At 37.4% G+C, this 19,987-nt stretch overlaps 1 protein-coding gene across 6 annotated transcripts in view; it reads left to right on the plus strand.

The window, feature by feature from the left end:
- The window catches only part of HERC3 (HECT and RLD domain containing E3 ubiquitin protein ligase 3), a 113,993-nt gene that overhangs the window by 64,468 nt on the left and 29,538 nt on the right, over positions 1-19,987 (plus strand). For all 6 annotated transcript variants that reach the window (XR_012516881.1, XM_074396427.1, XM_074396426.1 and 3 more), the window contains 8 exons: positions 1,723-1,799; positions 5,818-5,942; positions 7,580-7,639; positions 11,093-11,204; positions 11,609-11,798; positions 13,564-13,727; positions 13,844-13,957; positions 19,957-19,980. Coding sequence is in view for 5 of the 6 variants with exons in the window: in XM_074396427.1 (XP_074252528.1) it covers positions 1,723-1,799; positions 5,818-5,942; positions 7,580-7,639; positions 11,093-11,204; positions 11,609-11,798; positions 13,564-13,727; positions 13,844-13,957; positions 19,957-19,980 (866 nt within the window). In the remaining variant the exon portion in view is untranslated. The remainder of the gene's footprint in view (positions 1-1,722; positions 1,800-5,817; positions 5,943-7,579; positions 7,640-11,092; positions 11,205-11,608; positions 11,799-13,563; positions 13,728-13,843; positions 13,958-19,956; positions 19,981-19,987) is intronic.

Here is a 19,987-nt window from a genome sequence, read left to right on the forward strand (position 1 = left end):
TGCACAGACCTTGGTGGTGGTGTATACATTTTATTGTTGCTGATAATGATAGTGTATTTTGAATGCCCAATGAAGTTTCATTACCATGCAAAGCACTCAAAACAACCAAATAACTAGCTAGTGGTTGTTATCACCCTGTTAGAGATAAAGAGGTCAAGTAATATGCCCAAGGCGGCATAGATTCTGGAGGCAAGATTTAAACCTAGGTCATTCTAAATCCTGTACTGTGTTACAAACCTCTACTTTGCCACTGGTGTTTTGGTATAACATGATGTGATTTCTTTTTGTGCCATGTCTTTTTCTTCTCTTAAAAAATAGTTAAATAGCAGTCTTGGTTTCACTGGAAATCAAAGTAAGGTAGTCATTAATATTGAATGACTGTTTCACCTTAAAATAATAAATCTGAGGCTGAAATGGAGCTAGAGTGTCATTAAAAAGAAGTATAATTTAATAATGAATTTTGGTTTTGAAGTCGATAAAGCGACATACTTATGGCTTGATCAGGAATTTGTCTGAAACAATACAATTATAAGTTACTACTGTATTATAAGAAACTCAAGGACACACACAAACTCTTTTTCTTTTTGTAAACTTAGGATATAGCACAGGGCCTGGCATTAATTTGTCTCTCAGTAAACATTTTTGGAATTTATGAGCATCTGAAATGTAGTACAACTATAAAATAAACAAGGTTTTGTTTGGGTGATGTTCCCAGAAGCGAAAGAATGGCTTTGTGTCCTCTTCTTTGTTATTTGTAAATTTTCTTTTCTCCAAGGCATTGCACTCACAAGTGGAATGCATTTATTTAGGAAGTTTACCAATTTAAGAAACTCAAGTATTTTGTAGGTTATTTTGAAACCACACATTTTTGAAGTTGAATTATAACCTGACTTCTATGGTCCTAAATTTGTGCTTGAATGTTTGCCAAAATGATTTTACAACATAAGCAGGTAAATGTCAATTATGTAAATGATGTGGTTTTAGTACCGCTCTTGGTAATGTGGGAACATAGAGGAAGGCACGGAGGAGTATTGTGGTTAGAGGAAATTTGAGATGTGCCTCTGAGGATGATTTGGAGTTAGCCAGGTATAGAGGGCTGTGAGAGAGTTGTTGTGAGCACCACCAAGGTGCACTTCCAGAAGCACATTCAGGTTATGCTCTCGGTGAGCTCATTCATAGAGAATCCAGTGTGCCAGGGACGGGAGAGGGAAGAGGCACCAGGATGTAAAATAGTGCAGTGTATTAGAAATAAAGGCAACGTGGTAGCAGGAGAGTGTCACCATGGACACAATGTGATGGGAGGTAAAGCAGGGAGCAGGAAATGGAGGTCCTGTCACAGCAAGCTTCATCCTGAAGGGGCACAGGCCCACCACACTCACATGCTGAATTATTTGTTACTGTGAAGAGTAGTGCCCATTTCAGATTTCAGGTCAGTGGCAAGATAAAGTTAGAATGAAAAAGAGAAATGAGGTCAGGATTAGCTGGCAGTTGGGGAGGGGCAGAGTAGAGTTAGAGTGGAGGATACCATTTTATATATTTATTTTAAATTGAAGTAGAAACAGTCCTAGGCAGCAAGCCAGGGGAGAAGATTTCTTACTTCAGTGACACAATTAAAATGGAAAGGTATCCATTCTGAAGTGTATTCTGCAACAGCAGAAAAAGGGGATCAAGGAGAAGTTTCAATTATTGAAAAATATGCTATTGGAATTCTTTTTTTGACAGATCGCTTTAAATATCATATCGTTAAGCAGATCTTCTCTGGAGGAGACCAAACTTTTGTACTTTGCTCCAAATACGAGGTAAAATTTTCTTTTGACTCTTACTTCTCAGGAGGAATAATGGTGAACCAATATTTATTTTAACAAGTAATTACAACGTAAAGAGCAATGTTACTCTTTGTTTCTACCAGTCTTACGTTATTTCTAAAATAAGCAAACTAAATCTTGACGAAGTTGTCTCCATTTGGCTCCCTTGAAGTGCCAACAATTCTCCTGGTGTTATGGAGTTCTAATTTATAATTTGAAATTATTTATTTATATTCGTGCGTATTCCAAAAAGACTGTAAATGATGCCTAGGGAGTTTGTGCTTACTTTGGCATTATTCGATTTTCCATTTCTTTCCTTCCCGGTTAAGTGGCAACAAATGCTAGGTATTTGAGAACTTGATGTTTTTTTTTTGTTTGTTTGATGTGATTGAGTGTATATATATATATATATATATATATATATATATATGTAAAAGATACCACAATTTTCAGATGTTATTATTTATAATCTGCTCATGGCTCATGATGTGACACCAAAATTTCCCTCCTCTTGTTTCTTGCATCACTGTAGTGGATAAAGACAGTGTAACATTGTCTTTCTGCTTGAAGGTAGAGTATGGATCCAGGTATCTGTGACAAGGCTCGAATTCCTTCCACTCTTCCTTGCTGGGGGAATTCAGTCTGAGAAAAGCTCCACAGATTTGTTTTCAGTGCTGCACTCCATCCCCTGTGCACTCTCTCCTCTCTTTCTTCTCCATCCCCACCCTTCCTGCTTTTATTCAGGAAGCATGTCAACAGGACTAGCTCCCAGTGGTGCATGGATCCTTACCCTCTCCTGGAAGAGCAAAGGAAGGGGGACTGTTAGTGGTGATAAAGGAGTCATAAATGACTTGAAAAAAATGAGCAACTATGGAAACCAGGGGATCTTCCAGTCTTGGAAACTTTCTCTATTAGTTTGATATTTAGCTATCTTTCAGTATACAGAGTTTTTGCCTTCTAGTCATTCTGATTCTGTGATTCTGTTGGAAAAGGTCCTGGTGGAGCCGGAACCTGAGGCCGTAGGCTGCACAGCTAAAGCTGATCATTAGCTATTTTCCAGGTCAGGTGCCTGAAGAAGGTGGCTTAGTGCTGCCATCTGGCGTGATTTGGAACTGCTGCTTTAGACCTATTTTTAGACCCAGCCTCAGTGTGTGTGTTACAGAGAAACCTGAGGAAAGCTGAGGTTATTCTTTGTTTCTTTAAGATGTCAATGAAGCAAAATACACAAAGCACTGACTCTTTGGAGGATAATCAGTTTTTGTCCATAAGTAGTAGAGTTTAAGTGTTTATTTCTTCAAGAAACTGATTTGAATAATGCCGTCCAACTTTAATTTTCCTGTGAAATTGAACATGAAACTTAGTTTTGTTTTATAAATAAAGTATCTGATATATGTAACTGATTTTTATTATTGTAATCAACACTGTTGGGCCTGGAAAACAACACATTGATGAGAAGAAGTGAAGTATCATACTGTTAGAGATGCAGGGCAGGTGAGAGTTTAATTGGAAAGAGGGGTAGGTATGCATGAAAAATGTATGATCACAAGGAAAAAGGAAACTAAACATCACTTAGGAAGATGTTGCTCTTTCTTTTGAAACTGAAACCTGCACACATTTGCTTAAACTATTAAACTGATCAAATCATGTTACAATTTTACTTACAGAACCAAGACAGACAAAGCACCTGTATAGTTATAGCCTCTCTATTTTTTTTTTTTTTTTTTTTTTTTTTTTTGAGACAGAGTCTCACTCTGTCGCCCGGGCAGGGGTGCAATGACGCTATCTCAGCTCACTGCAACCTCCGCCTCCTGGGTTCAAGCGATTCTCCTGCCTCAGCCTCCCGCGTAGCTGGGATTACAACATACACCACCACACCTGGGTAATGTTTTTGTGTTTTTAGTAGAGACAGGGTTTTACCATGTTGGCCAGGCTGGTTTTGAACTCCTGACCTCTAGTGATCTGCCCTCCTCGGCCTCCCAAAGTGCTAGGATTAGAGGTATGAGCCATCTGCCCGGCCACAGCCTCTATTTTTACAAATGCTGACTCATTCATGACTGCCAGGCCTTAGGTGAAAGAAGGTAGGGGAGGCGTTATATTCAGCTACCCCTTTGCTACATTTGATTCTAGGTCTTGGGAATTTAATGAATGTAAACCATAGCCTCTCCTTTTCCTTTTAGTTTGTGCCCTGGATAGGCTTGAAGAGGGAATGTGGTTGGGATTGTTAGAAATAAGTAAGAGAGAGAGAGAGAGAGAGAGAGAGAGAGAGAGAGAGAGAGTGTGTGTGTGTGTGTGTGTGTGTGTGTGTGTGTGTGTATATCTCATAATCCTCTTTTTCCTGGAACAGTGATTCTTAACCTTGGCTGCCCACTGGAATCACCTGGGAGCTCTATAAACACTGATGCCTCTAGAGATTCTGATTTAATTGCCTGGAGTATGACGTGGTCATCAGGATTATTGAATGCTCCCTTGGTGATCCAAAGTCCAGCCAAAGTTGAGAAAAACTGACCCAAGAGCAATTTTTCTTCTTTTCCCTGTGTGTATTAAAGACAGGAAGAACGATGTTTTTTCTTGGTTATTTAAGTGATGCTGAAGTTATACTTCACCCAAGGCATCTCTGGTTTATTGGACATACGGCGAAGAATGAGAAAAAAGTTCCAAGTCTGTATTTTATTATAGGTTTGTGTTAGAATTGATGTTCAGCTGCTCCTTTGAATGGGGGAAATAAATAAATTTTACATAAGAACAGTGGTTTTAAAATGAGGTAGACAATGTGTGTATGTACTCCAAGGTTTGCTTTGGATTATGAGTTTCCTCTATGTACTTCAAGATGACTTTTGTTCTCTCAGTACATATCTGTGGCCATTTTAGTAGCATAGTTATCAATAACCAGATGTTCACAAACTTTCTCAGGCTTTTCTGTTTTATTACATTCTTTACTCCTTCTTCCCATAATGATACCTTAACTTGCAGTTCTGGGAAAGTAACCAAGAAAATTTACTTTGAAAGTTACGTTTTTATGTGTAGGGACAAAGGAGAAAAAAATTGATCTCATGAGCTGATGAATGAGTGCTTTTTTTTTTCTTCTTCTTCACTAGAGACAGTGATAGGAGGATAAAGCACCATCAAGTTTTTCTTAGTTCTCGATCAAGAACCAGGCTTGGGGAAAATAAGTTGAAAACAGGACATATTAAATAAATTTTAAAATAAATTTATTTTCTAAATAAATTTTAGAAAAGGACACTGCTTATGTTTGTTTTTTTCTTTAGTCTCACTGAATAAAAGATATACAGTGTTGGGAAGGATTTGGAATTTTCAAGGACGTACATTATTGACTTTTTTGCCATTTTTCTTACAATAATATATATTTGAAGCAAGAAATTAAGAGGCATTGTTTTTATAGCTTATTTGTCATATAGATTATGATGGGATTCTGACTCTTGTAATACATTTTGTTGAAGTTTGATGGACAATTATGGCAAATGACTAATACCTTAAAAACCTTGCTGTTATGGTGATTCAAAGCAAAGGGGAAAGAAGTCTGGGAAAGTTGTAAAGTTGATTTCTCTGGGAAACAACTGAGACTCAGAAGGTTTTTGAGAGAGTGCTTTCTAGAAGAACATCTACTGAAGGATGAAGGAGGCAGGATTGGGCAGAAGGAGAGGCTGAAATGCAGTTCAGTTATAACAGATGCCTCAGCCAGTCCCATGAGGAGCTATGAGGTTGTGATGGCCCTTCAGCCAGTCCTGAGTTGAGGCAAGGGGGCTGGACCTTTGCACCACGTCTTTACCTGCCATTGGATGCGACAGTGAAGCAACAGCCAATGGCAAGTCCTGGACAGCAGCCCGGCTGGGATCTGTCAGGAGCCTGTATTCTGAAGGGTGGAGGGGATCTGGGCAGTTCACCACAGCATTTAGATCATAAGTGAAACACTAATTGGAGAGTAATCTGGGAGAAAGGAGAGGAGAAAAGATCCGTGCTACATAATTTCTTCTTTTTACTGTTAATTCTCCAGAATTCTTCTCCTGCTGTTGACTTCAGGACTGTGAACCAAGCACATTATACCAGTTTAATAAATGATGAAACCATAGCAGTGTGGAGACAAAAGCTCTCAGAACACAACAATGCAAATACAATCAAGTATGTGGTTGCTAGTCTTCATATTTTTTGTTTTCACAAAGTATGTTGGAACTTTCTAGCTTAGTGATTTTCCCTACTTCCATATTGATACTATGAATATAAATGGGGTTTTACATTTTAGAAAATCGTGGGTTTTTTTGGTTACTATTTCAGAGTTGATCTCCTTAGCTCCAAATAACATAATGGATGGATCCCCAATTCTCACACACAGTGTATGCCTAAGCCTGCCTTGTTCATTTTAAGATTTAAAAAATCCTGAATGATGAAGGCCTGATTTGGCGATTCTGCTAAGAGCTTAGTGTTATGGTTGTGTAACTCCCATTGGTTTTATTGTATGCATGTTCTAAAACATCCCAAACCTGAGACAGCTGTTATCTTACCTAATCTTAATAATTTCTAGCATTTTCCTATTCAAAATGATTGAGATGGTAATTTAGCATCATGTGGGGGGTGGGGAAACAGTAAGTCGGATTGAGATGTTTTATCAAATTGAAAGGATAATTATCTTTTGCACATTTTTACACATTTTCATTGGCTTTCCTCAGCATCTCCACTTTTTTTCTACAAAGTCTAATTCTTGGGAAGAATAAATCAAGTTCTGGGCACTAAGTTGTGTTTATCCCCAGAAACATACTGGTTTCTGCATTATAACATAGGTTGTAGTGGGATGTAAATGACCAGGACCCTAAACTTTTGAGTCACTTCATCTAGGAATGTTTTGAGCGAAAGCATTAGGAATGCCCTAGAGCAGCTCTGTGGCAGTCTTTAGAATCCCTTTAGCCTTAGGGTGGCTCTGCCAAGGAGCTGAGGCTGGAAGGGAAGCAGAGGAGAGGAGATGAGGGCTAGCTGGGGTCCAGCAAGGGGAACTGCAACACTTTACCATTGGTTCTCTGTTTTCTTATTTATAAAATGAATGGATGGAATAAATGACCTTTAAAGATCTAAATAAATTTAGATCTAAATAAATTTAGATCTTTAGGTCAGAATTTCCTGACCTAAATTCTGTGATTAACAGAAATTACTGTAATCCCCTCCTCAGCTATATTTTGTGTTATTCTTTCCCTTTTTCTTGCATTGGGTGAAAAGGCCCAGGCTTCCTGATGTCCCGTTTCACTTTGGGTCCTCAGAATTAGCTATTTCCCCAGAGCCTGCATAAGAGGAGGTAATGGGAATAAGCATTTATTTCAATTACTTTTTTAGTTTCCTTGTCAGATATGCAGCAAAATAGAAATAATTTTTCAGTTATTAATTTGCAAAAATAATTTTTGTGTTTAGGAAGTAACAAGTTGGCTTCTCTTTTTTGGCTTTATTCTGTGTTTCTGTTTGGAGTTTAGATAGGGCACTTCTTAGATGGTTGGTGGTAGAAAAATGTTCTAGAACATTATTTGGACGAGTTTTTCTTTCAGGAGCTTTGATATTCTTTTTTTCCCCTAACATGATTAATGGAAAACTTAAGTTCTTCATTTTGAGATGTGACATACTGTTTTTCTAAAACAAATGTAGATTTTCCAAAGCTTCATCTAAGAAAGAACTGCTACTAATGAAATCCTAGCATAGATGATTACTTTATTGTTGATGCTTAAATAACCATTTGTTTGTAATTATTAAAGGCTTCTCCCCTTCTTTTTTTTGAGCAGTGGTGTTGTTCAGATATTATCTTCTGCAGCCTGTTGGAATGGAAGTTTTCTTGAAAAAAAGTAAGTGACTTAGAGCCTTAAAAAAACCACATGTGCACCTGTAGTCTCAGCTACTTGGAAGGCTAACATAGGATTGCTTGAGTCGAGGAGTCTGGGGCTTTAGGATGTTATGATCATGACTGTGAAAATAGCCACTGAACTCCAGCCTGGACAACATAGTGAGGCCCATTATTGGAAAAAAAAAAAAGTTTCTAAAAACCCCACATATGATGCAAATACTTACTCAGCAAAGGCTTTGAAAGAGTTTTCTTCACTTTGATGGTGGTTGGCCTTAATTTAATGGGTAAGCTGATGCTTTGCACAAAAATTGGAATGCCTGATAATGGAGAATGAGAGGGTATCAGGAAGAGCAATGCTGATTCATCCCTGGATGGCAGAAAAGCAGATTACTGAGGGAGACTATATCTCAGAAAGAGTTGGTAGAATCATCAATAAGATATTCAGAGTATTCTAAAATGTGTCGTAATTAAATTCTTAATTCTTCAGATAATCTTGATTTCTTTGGTTTGCTTTCCCATAGTTTTTAAATTTTTATTATTATCATTTTTCTATCAAAAGGAGTGAATTTAGGGAGAAAGTCTAAGGGGGCTTCAGGGTATCCTTGGATTTAGGTCCAGCCCAGCTCACCAGAAAATTGTATTTGAGGTTAAGCGTCCCAGTAGTAAATAGAATGTTTATTTGCTTAGCCTTATCCCTTCTGTAAATATTTCCCTCAGGAACCTGATGCAGCAAAATGATCTTGTGAGTTTGGATCTTTGGTGATCCCAAGTCCTAATTATTTCTCAGTCCTTTTCTGCCAGTGATTAGGCCAATGATATCTCAATATGAATTAGATTTTATTTCTGTGTGTGAATTTCACCTCTACCCCTAGATCCCTGTGTTAGTCAATGTTCTTCAGAGAAATGGAACAAATAGCAGGGGAGAGAGAGAGAGATAGATGGATGTATCTGTCTATCTAGAGAGAGGGAAAGCATGAGAGGGGATTTACTATGGGAATTGGTTCACCTGATTATGGAGGTTGAAACATCCTGCTATAGGCATCTGTAAGCTGGAGAACCAGGTAAGCCAGCATCATGGCTTAGTACAAGTCCAAAGGCCTGAGAATCAGAGAAGCTGATGGTGTAATTCTCAGTCTGAGGCTAAAGGCCTGAGAAATGAATGGGGGCTGCTGGTGTAAGTATTGGAGTGCAAAGACCAGAGAACCTGGAGTTCTGATGTATAAGGGCAGGAGAAGGACGTCCTTATTACAGAAGAGAGAGGGAAAGAATTCCTCTGCCTTTTTGTTCTGTTTGAGCTTTCAGCTGACTGCACGGCACCTGCCCACACTGGATGAGGATGGATTTTCTTTGCTTAGTCACTAATTCAAATGCCAATCTCTTATAGAAAACGGACCCAGACATACCCAGAAATAATACTTTACCAGCAATCTGGGTGGGCATCCCTTAATCTACTCATGCTGACTCCTGAATTGAACCATCACTGCCTCCTCCCCCGAAATGAGTCCCTAACTGGGTTGTAGGAGGTCACTTCAGAAACACTCTGTGGTTACATTTAGAGATTATAAAGTCATTTACTTTTATAATTAAGGCAGCCCGAATAAACTCACACAAGTTCATATTTCGTAATTAGTTTTTTCCTCTAGGGAAAGATATTATGGATTATGCTGATGTTGGCCTTCTAGAACAGGGGTTCTCAACCAGGGTGATTTTGCTTTCCAAAGGACATTTGGCCATTTCTGGTGACATTTTTGGTTGTACAATGGTGGGGAAGGATGTGCTGTTGGCATCCCGTGGCTAGAACCCAGGGATGCTGCTTCATTCCCACATGCCCAGCAAAGAATCCTCTGGCCCTAAAAGTCAATAGTACCAAGGCTGAGAAACTCTGTTCTAAATGGATAGTTTTCATGACATTTGGGAAGGGCTCTTGGCCAGACTTGTTAGGTTGGTCATCCTTAGTATCATGGATTTCGTGTAGAATTGTGGGGAAAGCCTTTTATTTTATTTTTTTCAAAGTGACATAGGTACTATTTCAGAAAGTCTACTCCTGCAGCTTACATAGGATGCATCACAGGAAACCAATCAAAATGAAGACCAGCTCTACAAAGCAATAAATACGTATAGATAAAACTTTTTTTTTCCTCAACGGCATAGCAAAAAGTGCCTGTGAGCATATGGAAAGTTACATATGGGAAACCAGAATTTATTTTCATATTTTGGGCAGATTTATTTTAAAAACAATAACAACGATGAAAGACCCAACAAACATTTATCTTTATTTGACCCTAGGGGTTCCAATACGTATAATTATGATTTTATAAAATGTTAGAAACTCTTATGTTTTCAAAAAATTATAACATTGCTGTCAGAGGGTATTAAAATCTTCCAAATGTGACCGTTATTCAAAAATAGAAGCCTGCTTTGCAAATAGATAGCTCTTTTGTAAATTAATAGACATAGTAGGTTCAAGAGTGGGATATATGAGATAATCTCTAAGTCTCGAAAATGCTAAGATTTTTATTTAAGGTTAGAAAAATGATTTAGTTGTTAGAAAGTTAAAAATAGTAGCAATGAAAATAATCCTTGGGTGAATATAATTGTATCTTTTGTGTTACCTATATTAACTGCACTTGTTATAGATCTTTTTGTTGTTGTTTTGAGATGGAGTCTCGCTCTGTAGCCCAGGCTGGAGTGCAGTTGCGTGATCTCATCTCACTGCAACCTCTGCCTCCAGGGTCCTGGTTCAAGCAGTTCTCCTACTTCAGCCTCCCAAGTAGCGGGGATTACAGGCACGAGTCACCATGCGTAGCTAATTTTTGTATTTTTTAGTAGAGATGTGGTTTCATCATATTGGCCAGTCTGGTCTTGAACGCCTAACCTTGTGATCTACCCACCTTGGCCTCCCAAAGTGCTGGGATTGTGGTCGTGAACCACTGCGCCCTGCCATAGATCTTATTTTTATTTAAAAAATTTCTTACTTTGGTCAGAAAGTCTTTCAACAAGGAGTTTCTACTATCATTTGTTGATGAGTGGACCAGTTTGCACAGGGGATATTATTTGCACTAAGCCACAGCATCTACATCAAGTTCAATGAGTCCCAAATGCAGAAAAAAGCTAAAAAACACAAGACAAAATCAGGGAAATAATTATTTATCAACTTCAAGATAGCCTTAACTTGATAACGCAGTCCTTGTACTTTGACTTGAAGGAGAACAGATTTAAAAATTTGAAAACTCTTGTAAAAGGAATTCTAGTGAGGTTTATTCTTTGAGAAACAGTAATATTCTTTATTTCGGGTTTATTATTTTGAAAATTTATGCAAAGTGTAGTATTTTTGTGGATCTTATCTGCCAGGTCAAATTTAAATCTGATTTGTAAGAACACAGTATTTTGTTTACTTGTTTATAATTCCTATCACAGTGTTTGCTTTGTTTTTCTTTCGATTTTGTTTGTTTAGAATTGATGAACATTTTAAAACAAGTCCCAAAATCCCTGGGATTGACCTGAACTCAACTAGAGTGTTATTTGAGAAGTTAATGAGCTCTCAGCACTCCATGATTCTAGAACAGGTATGTTCCTTACATTTGTAGAGTGCATTCTTAAAAATGCATTTTTGTATTGATGAATTCAATTTCAAAAGAAAAAGAGTAAGATGAAAAGGTGAAAGTCTCCAAATCTTAGTTTTGTAAAGTATTTACTTTGGGAATTAGACCTACCTTTTGTTTCTTTTGGCTTAAATCTTTCCACAGCAATGCCCTTCTAGAATATACAGTTTGCACTGGCAGAGATCCTTGGCTTTTGCTTTCATGGGTGTGTACTGAGAGTATAGACCAGAGTCGGGCTTATAGTGGGTTCTCAGTGCATAGTGAATGAGTGAGAGTTGAGAGTCTGTCACATAGCTTATGAATTTAGAGTTCAGTTAACTAGATCTCAAGTATGTCTGAATTTCTCATTACTCTTTTTTCTCATACAGATTTTAAACAGCTTTGAAAGTTGCCTGATTCCCCAATTGTCAAGTTCACCACCAGATGTTGAAGCCATGAGAATCTATTTAATACTACCTGAGTTTCCCCTACTCCAGGATTCCAAGTATTATATAACATTGACTATTCCCTTGGCTATGGCCATTCTGCGGCTGGATACAAACCCCAGCAAAGTACTAGGTGAATTTGCTAACCTCGATACCAGTGGTTTCATGCTCATTTATTTTGTTGGTGTGACCCCTGGCTCTCAGTGGATTGAAATCCAAGAATCTGTTTGTAACCATTTAATATCCTTAACACTTAAACCTTTCTTTCTTTGCTGTTAATTTTTAATTAACCTTATTTTCAAGTTGAAAATGAAACCATTATTTAGATTATTTGAAATGACTCATGCCAGAATAATCTTGATTTTGTAATATCACAAACCTAATTTATTCAACTTTAAACTATTTTTTTCTGCCACATTTGCTTATAGTCAGTAGGGCCTCAATATTAGTGTACATTGGTCTCTCTTTCTCCTGTGTCTAATTTAGGGGGTGGGAGTGAAGTGAACAGTTTTGGTGATACAGAGGTCTTCAAAAAAGGAGAGGAAGAAAATGACCTAGTGGGGACTTACCAAATGTTTGTCTTTTCTTTTTTAGGACAGTTGAGTCCACACTGATTTTTGCAGGCTCCGGACACTTTGCTGAGATAAAAACCTTCCGTTCCTCAGTGATTTGGAGAGTGTCTTTCATGGGAGTAGCGCCTGAGATGTTTTTATTAATCAAGTGCAGAAAGTCTGTCACCTGGCTTTTTACTTTTTTCCCCCCTGGTAAATTTTGTTAGGTGTCATTGCAGCTCAGTAACTTCTGTGTTCCAGATGGACTGGGATGTTACTTGAGTGTGGTCTTTCCATGAATAAGGAGACTATGTTCCTGAGGGTGGAATCCTGGCTTTTCTATATTGCCTCCACCTTTGTAGAAGAGATAAAAACAGAAATAATAATGAAAGCATTAGTAATATGTTAGTACTTAATTTTTTTTTTTTTTTTTTAAGATCAAAAGCCTTTTGGGACACATTTTCTCAGGTGTTCTAAGTAGATGTGAAACAGAGAGATGGCAATATCAGAAGAAATCTTACCTTTCAAGGTTTAGAGTTTTTTCGTTTTTATTTTTCCAGGTAGGACAATACAAAGAGAGCGTAACTGTTCAATTTTACACTTATTTTTAGCTTCTAATTATTGAAATTTAAAATAATACCCTAAAGTAGAGAGTATAATACAGTTGTCAGCATTTCGCCCATTTTACTTCATCCAATCCCTCGTCCTCAGCACCTTTTTATTTTTTGTTGGGAGTATTTTAAAGGAAATCTCAGAAATATTATTTCATTCTTTAAGTATTCAGTATGGCTGAGTTTATTTCCAACAAAGTATAAGCCAGTGGTATAGTCTTCTTGTCTGGTTATGAGGAAGCATTATTTGGTGAGAAATAAAAATTGTAGTTTTTCAACTAATGATATCTGTTAAAGAGAAGGGAATGGTTGCCATATTGGTGCTGCTTCTAGGGCTTCTTGTCCTTTGCATTTCTGCTTCAGGATTTAGTGGCTGAAAGCACTAGGACATAGACTCCTTTTTGGATTAATACAGTGGCCATCACTCCTGCCCAAAATATATGTATCTTGTCCACATGTAGTCTTGGGATTGAACTTTTAAGTTAACCTTCAGAATGAGTCTTTGAAAAAAAAAGTCAGATCAAGCTTTACAAAAAAGAAACACCAGGGATTCTGGTACAGCTGCTGCTCTCTCCAAAAATGTTTTAATGGGTTCTTTTTAAAGTCAGTTTTGGGAAAATGTATTTTAGACTAATGTTTATCTTCTAGACAAATCAGTTTTTTAACTGGCAGGCAGAAGACATAAATACTTGCTCAAGATCACATGTTGAAATATGTCTTTTCTTTCTTTCTAAAGATAACTGGTGGTCTCAGGTATGCCCGAAATATTTCATGAAGCTGGTAAACCTCTATAAAGGTGCAGTCCTTTATCTACTGAGGGGAAGGAAGACATTCTTAATTCCTGTACTGTTTAACAATTATATTACAGCGGCTCTCAAACTCTTGGAGAAGTTATATAAGGTGAGCATGGGAGGTGCAAGTGGGGAGTGGGTGAATAGATGGTAGGGTAAAATGTCCTAGTGGGATGTTCTCTGGGAAGCCATTTTTTTGGTTGTCTGTATTTTATTCTTCATTAGGTAAATCTTAAAGTCAAGCATGTGGAATATGATACATTTTACATTCCTGAGATTTCCAATCTCGTGGACATTCAGGAAGACTACCTCATGTGGTTCTTGCATCAAGCAGGGATGGTAAGAATTCATAAAGCATATTTTAAAGCTTTAGTCTTTTTTTTTCAGGATATAAATCAGGGTAAGAAAAACACATCTGAGCTGTATAATATGTCATTGACTTTGATGGCAGTGTCTCACCTATTCTTCATCCCACGGGCCTTTTGTGTTCTAGAAACTTTGAAGTGCTTTAAATAATCATCAGTGTTATAAGGAGTCATAAATGAGTAGTTACTCAGAATGTTACACATTTTATCAATTGCCAAATTCTAAAAAATCAGAGTATCTAAAGTAGTCAAATTCACAGAAACAGAAAGTGGCATGGTGGTTGCCAGGGGCTAGAGGAAGGGGAAAACAGAGTTGCTATTTAATGAGTATAGTTTTTTGCAAGATAAGAAAGTTTGGAGATCCAGTTGTACAACAATATGAATATACTTAACACTGCTGAACTGTACACTTACAAAGGCTTAAGACAATACATGTTATGTTAGGGTTTTTTAAAAAACGTAATTTAAACCATAATTTAAAAAAATTACAAATATGAATTTTTAGCTTTCCTTGAAACTTTGAAGATCTGGCAACATAACCTGTCTTCCCATATGACACCAACTGGCTGGAGTTCAAGAGTGACTCTTTAGATGAGGCTTATGTATGTCACAATTGCTGCTGCAGCTTGATTTATCCCTGACATTGAGGAAGGATCATTTGCTAATTATCATATTCTGACAGCCTACTTTAGTCATCATATGTCAGATATCTGGACCCCATAGGCCCCTTCCGATTTAGGATTATGTGTGTGAAAATGTCACGCGTCCCTGACACAGTGCTGTCTCACTGTATGTCAGATATGCCATTCAGAGGCCAGCAAATTCCTGCCTACCACCACTGGCATGGCAGGAATTGCTTCTTTTGATTGCATACTGGCTTGGGATATATGCAAGGCTCTTTAAGATCTCTCATCTGTGGAGTATGTGCAAATTTGAGTTAGGTCAGAAAACAGAATGATAATTTAGTTAACGTATTTTGTGAAGCCATGTGCAGCAGATATATTTGAGGTGAGTCCTTGCCAGTGTAGCAGGTTTATCACCAATATTAGGGTAATATTTTTCCTGTGGGGTTTTTGGAATTCAGCAGTTGTCTCTAAAAATTTAAATAGGTTTATCTAACTGAATAAGCAGGATTGTTTTCTTTGTTAAATAATAGATGATCAGTTCTAGACACAGTGTTTTTTCTCTACAGACTTAAAAATGAATAAAATGTTTCATTTTTAAATAAGTTTTTAATGATTACCCTGAGAAAACAAAATACTTTTTTTTTGAGACAAGGTCTGGCTCTGCCACCCAGGCTGTAATGCAGTGGCACCATCTCGCCTCACTGCAGCCTCTGTGTCCCAGGCTCAAGCCATCCTCCCATCTCAGCCCCCCGAGTAACTGGGACTACAGGTGCGTGCTGTCACAGCTGGCTAATTTTTGTATTTTTTGTAGAGATGGGGTTTTGTGATGTTGCCCAGGCTGGTCTCGAACTCGTAAGCTGAAGTGATTCACCATCCTTGGCCTCCCAAAGTGCTAGGATTACAGGGTTGAGCAACTATGCCAGGCCAAGAACATACTTTTTAATATAAATGAATTAGAGTATTCTAAATGGGTTGACTTGGGAAATTTAACATGGAGGCTAGAAATGAACTCTGTTTTCACCTTCAAATTTAGGAATTATTAAAAAATAAGCTTTTCTGTTTTATCAATTTGTGAATAATTATTCACTGAATAATAACATTATGAGCGGAAAAATAAACCTGACGAATTATTTAGGCCAACTGATTTGTTTCTAGGTGAGAAAATGGAAGTTAAACTGTTTTTGCACCAGTTTCATTAGCAATAAAAGTCAGTTCTTCTGATTTATAATCTACCCTTTCTGTGATTTGAACCTGAATAAAATAAGTCTAACAAACTGGCATTCTTTTTTACTCTGAAAAAAAAGTTGCTCATGTTAAAATCCAGATTATTATGACAGTAGTCTCTGAATAGAGATATTTAAGTAACTTTTACAATATTTTAAACTTCTTTTCTCTTAACATTTGATAAACAAATATCTTATCAGATCTTGAATAGCAGATGGTCATCTCTTCAATAACTAAAATCGTTATAGAAATATAGAAAATTACGTGGAATTAGTTTGTGACTTCTTGTGATTTTTGTGGAATTTTTTCTGTTGTATGAAATACAATGCTATTAGAAATTGAATTTTAAATTTCTTGATATTTTTTATTTTAACTGAAAATACTAAAGCTATTTTATGTTAATTTTGTTTATTTCAACTGCTTTTAAATAATAAATGATTTTTTTTTTTTTTTTGGTGTGTTGGCTGTTTTAGCTTGTTACTAGCTGAGGCTGTGTTGCATATTGTTGAGCACATGCTCTGGCCAAAAAGACCTGTGTTCAGTTCCCAACTCTAGTCTGATGGCTGTGGCCTTAGGCCCGGCATCCTCTTTTGTGAATAAGAATTAAAACAGATTGTGGAAATTAAATGGGAGAAAGCATGGAAAGACCTTACTTAGCAGAGTACTTAGCATATCATAAGCCCTCAGTAACTAATTTTCACTAAGCAGTTCTTGAGCACCTAATGTGTGCCATTACCTGCCAGTCACTGGGAGTGGAAACATGTATGGATATGGTGTCTTCCTTTGCAGAGTGTTTAGCCCACAAGCAGCGGTGAAAAATTCCAAAGGGATCTAACATTTGTGTGCAGAAGGAACATTATAAAGTGGCTAATTTTTTTTTTTCCTGTTAAAGAAGAGGTGGTAGTGGTTCCTTTACTTCAATCAGTAACTTGCCATCATCTGAACTTAAAAACCAATGGCACAGAGTGAGTGACTGGTGGGCTCCTGTAGAGGGCAGCACAAGTGAGGAAAGTCAGTGCCACAATGTAAATCCTTCCAAAATAAAACCTAGATATAAAGCTTGACATTTTGCTGTATGTGTTAAAGGAGACACAGCCGGGCAGGCAGTGTTTTGTCTCCAGTTAAGAGTATTGTGCACGTGTGAAACCAGACAGACCCTAAGGCAGAGGAGGCTGTGTTTCTCCTCCAGCACTGCAGGTGTGCGAGTTGTACCCCCTGCCCCACCTTCTGCCACATTTAGGAAATGTTGACTTCATATTGAAAAAAAAAAGACATTTCCAATTTTTCTGTTGTATCCCATTTACTTATTCACTGCTTCTATTTCATATACTTTAAAAATGAACTTAGATCACAGTGCATCCCGTTTCAGGTAGGGAGACTTGAAATATGGTCTGCTAGTACTTTACTAGTTTTAAGTGTGTGAAACTCATTTTTGAGGAATGGATAGTCCAAGACAAGTAGCCTCTCAGCAGATAATCATATATCTTATCAGTTCATATGCATCCTTCTAGGTTATGAATAGCAGTAGTGGCACAGAATCATGTAGATTTATTTCATGTAATACAGAAATACCATTGTGGGTATAATTTCTAAAATATTCAGCATTCACAGAATAACAATTAATGAATTTAAATTATATATCAAATACAAAAACTTACAGACTTATGAAAAATCTGTGGATGTATAAGCAGACCTTTCTTACAGATTTACAGCTTCTTTTGACTGAATACCCCCTCCATCCTTTGCCTTCTTTAGAGCTGGCACTTTTGTAAGGCTTCCGTATCTTCCTGCCTGCCTTGCTGGCTCACCTGAGACATTTTCTAGACCACCAACTCTGGGCAGCATCTCTCTGGCTTTGGCTATGGCTCTTACTAAGGCAGTTTTAGATTTCTTTCCAGCCAACCCACTCAGCTGAGAGAATGGTGACCCTGCCCTCAATTTAACTCCTCCCCTTCGCCAGTCCAGAGATCAGCCTGCTTCCAAAACTGGGTTGTTTCACTTCTGGGGCATGGGAAGGGGTCAGATGAGGAATGCTGAGAGGGACTCTGAGCTGCAGAAGGTGGATATTTAAGGGGTGCAGGGAGGGCTCGAGGTAGGGGTTACAGGAAGAGGATGGAGAGAGAGAATCAGAGAACAGGAATGGGACTGGAAAGAGCCAAGGCATACAGACAAAACTACTGATTGATATTTGAAATAACTGCATTACACCAACTAAAATGTCAGTACATACTTAAAAATACTAGGTATGCTTGGACTCTGTAATGCCAGAACTGTTTCTCTAGGCCCTGTTATCACTTCTTCCACAGTCACTTTTATATTTGAAGTATTCAAAACTTTATCTTGCTTTATAGACCAACACAGTCAAGATCTTTCTTTTCCCATGAGAATAAGCAGATAATGCTTTGCATAATCTCTTCTGAGAAACAGATTAGGAAATTCTGATTAGGAAATTCTGAATATTGACACTAGTTTTAAGCCTACTTTCTTTCCCAGGATGCTTGTATCTTTTGTAGGGACCTAGAATAGAAGATGACTTAGCTTTGTTTAGTGCTGTTTTATGGTGTGGTTTTTGTTTTCTTGTTTTTAGTCATTTTGATTTCTAACTTCAAAGTAATTGTATATGTAGGCATGAGAGTGAGTAAGATAGGTCTGGATTATATATACAGGATTTCATACTTGGTCTCACCGGACTGGAATTATTTCTTTGGTTAGTGTTTCTCAGTCTAGAGAAATGTGCCAAGATCCCTGGAGGAACCTAGTTTATAAAGGGTTAACAGGGTAGATTTTAATTAAAGTTGCTTTTAAATGATTTTATTTAAATATCCATAAGGACAAAAGGAGGCATATGCTTCTTATTTATATAGTACTTGTATAGTACAATTATGAAACCAAACTAAATTCATAAATGAAATACAAACAAAACTTTAACAGCAATAAAATGCAGATTAGCCTCGTTGATTTTATGTGATCATCAAACATGTCTTACTGAAACCAAACCCCAGTTGCATTGTGGATGTGGCCTGCCTGCTGTCAGGCCCTGGTGCTTGAGTTCCACCGCTCATCTGGCTGGGATGACTCAGCTCCCTTTCTCCTTCAACTGCTGCTAAACCGTGTTCATGCAGCAAGCCAGGGCCGCACTGGCTGTTTCTTAGGTGCAGATGCAGCATCCACATGCCAAGACTGCTTTTCTCTTTTCTCACTATGCCTGGACAATTAAGTAATAACATGATGCCAATGCAGTTACTAAAACAAATGTAACTTGATATGTTTTAACTAAATTTGTTTAGGATATCGTTAAAAAACATATAGAGCACTCCCAGATCTCAGAATACATCCATGGGTTTCTGTTTGAGAACTTTTGCTACAGATCAACATGACCTATACTGTTGAGTTTTTTTTTTGTTTCTATGAACTTAATGTTAAGTTAATGTTTGTTACATAACTTAACAAAAAGTGAAACTATAACATATCCCCTAGATGTCCTTCATTGTGGTTGTGGGTTTCGTTTTTACCATTACTCCCCTCCAAAGTTTATTCACGGGTGCATTCACATATTGATGGAATGAGTTCTGTAGGCAAAGCACTAGTCTAAGTGCCGAGTCAGCGACAGCTTACTAGGTAAAGTGCTTTTTAGAAGGACCTGAAAATCTTCCCAAATACTTTGTTTTTCCTAAGAATAACAGCCTGTGTGTGTGTGTGTGTGTGTGTGTGTGTGTGTGTGTGTGCGGGAAGATACATCATCATTTAATAAATAAAATGTAATCTGTATTATCCACTTATCCAACAAAAATTAACCTCTGAAGTCAAGATTGTAAAGCTTCTGTTTTGGAGTTAGATTTCTTATAAAAGAGAATTCTATTAATGCTGTGAATTGTGGAGAGTTAGTAACATGCCCTTTAAAGGTCATAAAAAAAGTATTTTTTAACTGCTTTTGCTCTTTGTCTCATTTTGTGGCCATCAAAACATGTTTCCCTCAAAATTTAGTCAGCCATTCAAATAGTGTTAGTTTTATGGCCAGTAGTCAGGTTGGTTATATGTTTTGTTATTTATATTTTACTTTTGGAGGGATTAAAATTCAGGTTTTACAATTTAAGCAAGAGACTTTTTGTTCTTCCTTATACAGAAGGCGAGACCATCAATAATACAGGTAAATG

This window comes from Saimiri boliviensis, chromosome 3, assembly GCF_048565385.1.
Source record: "Saimiri boliviensis isolate mSaiBol1 chromosome 3, mSaiBol1.pri, whole genome shotgun sequence".
Lineage (NCBI taxonomy): Eukaryota > Metazoa > Chordata > Mammalia > Primates > Cebidae > Saimiri > Saimiri boliviensis.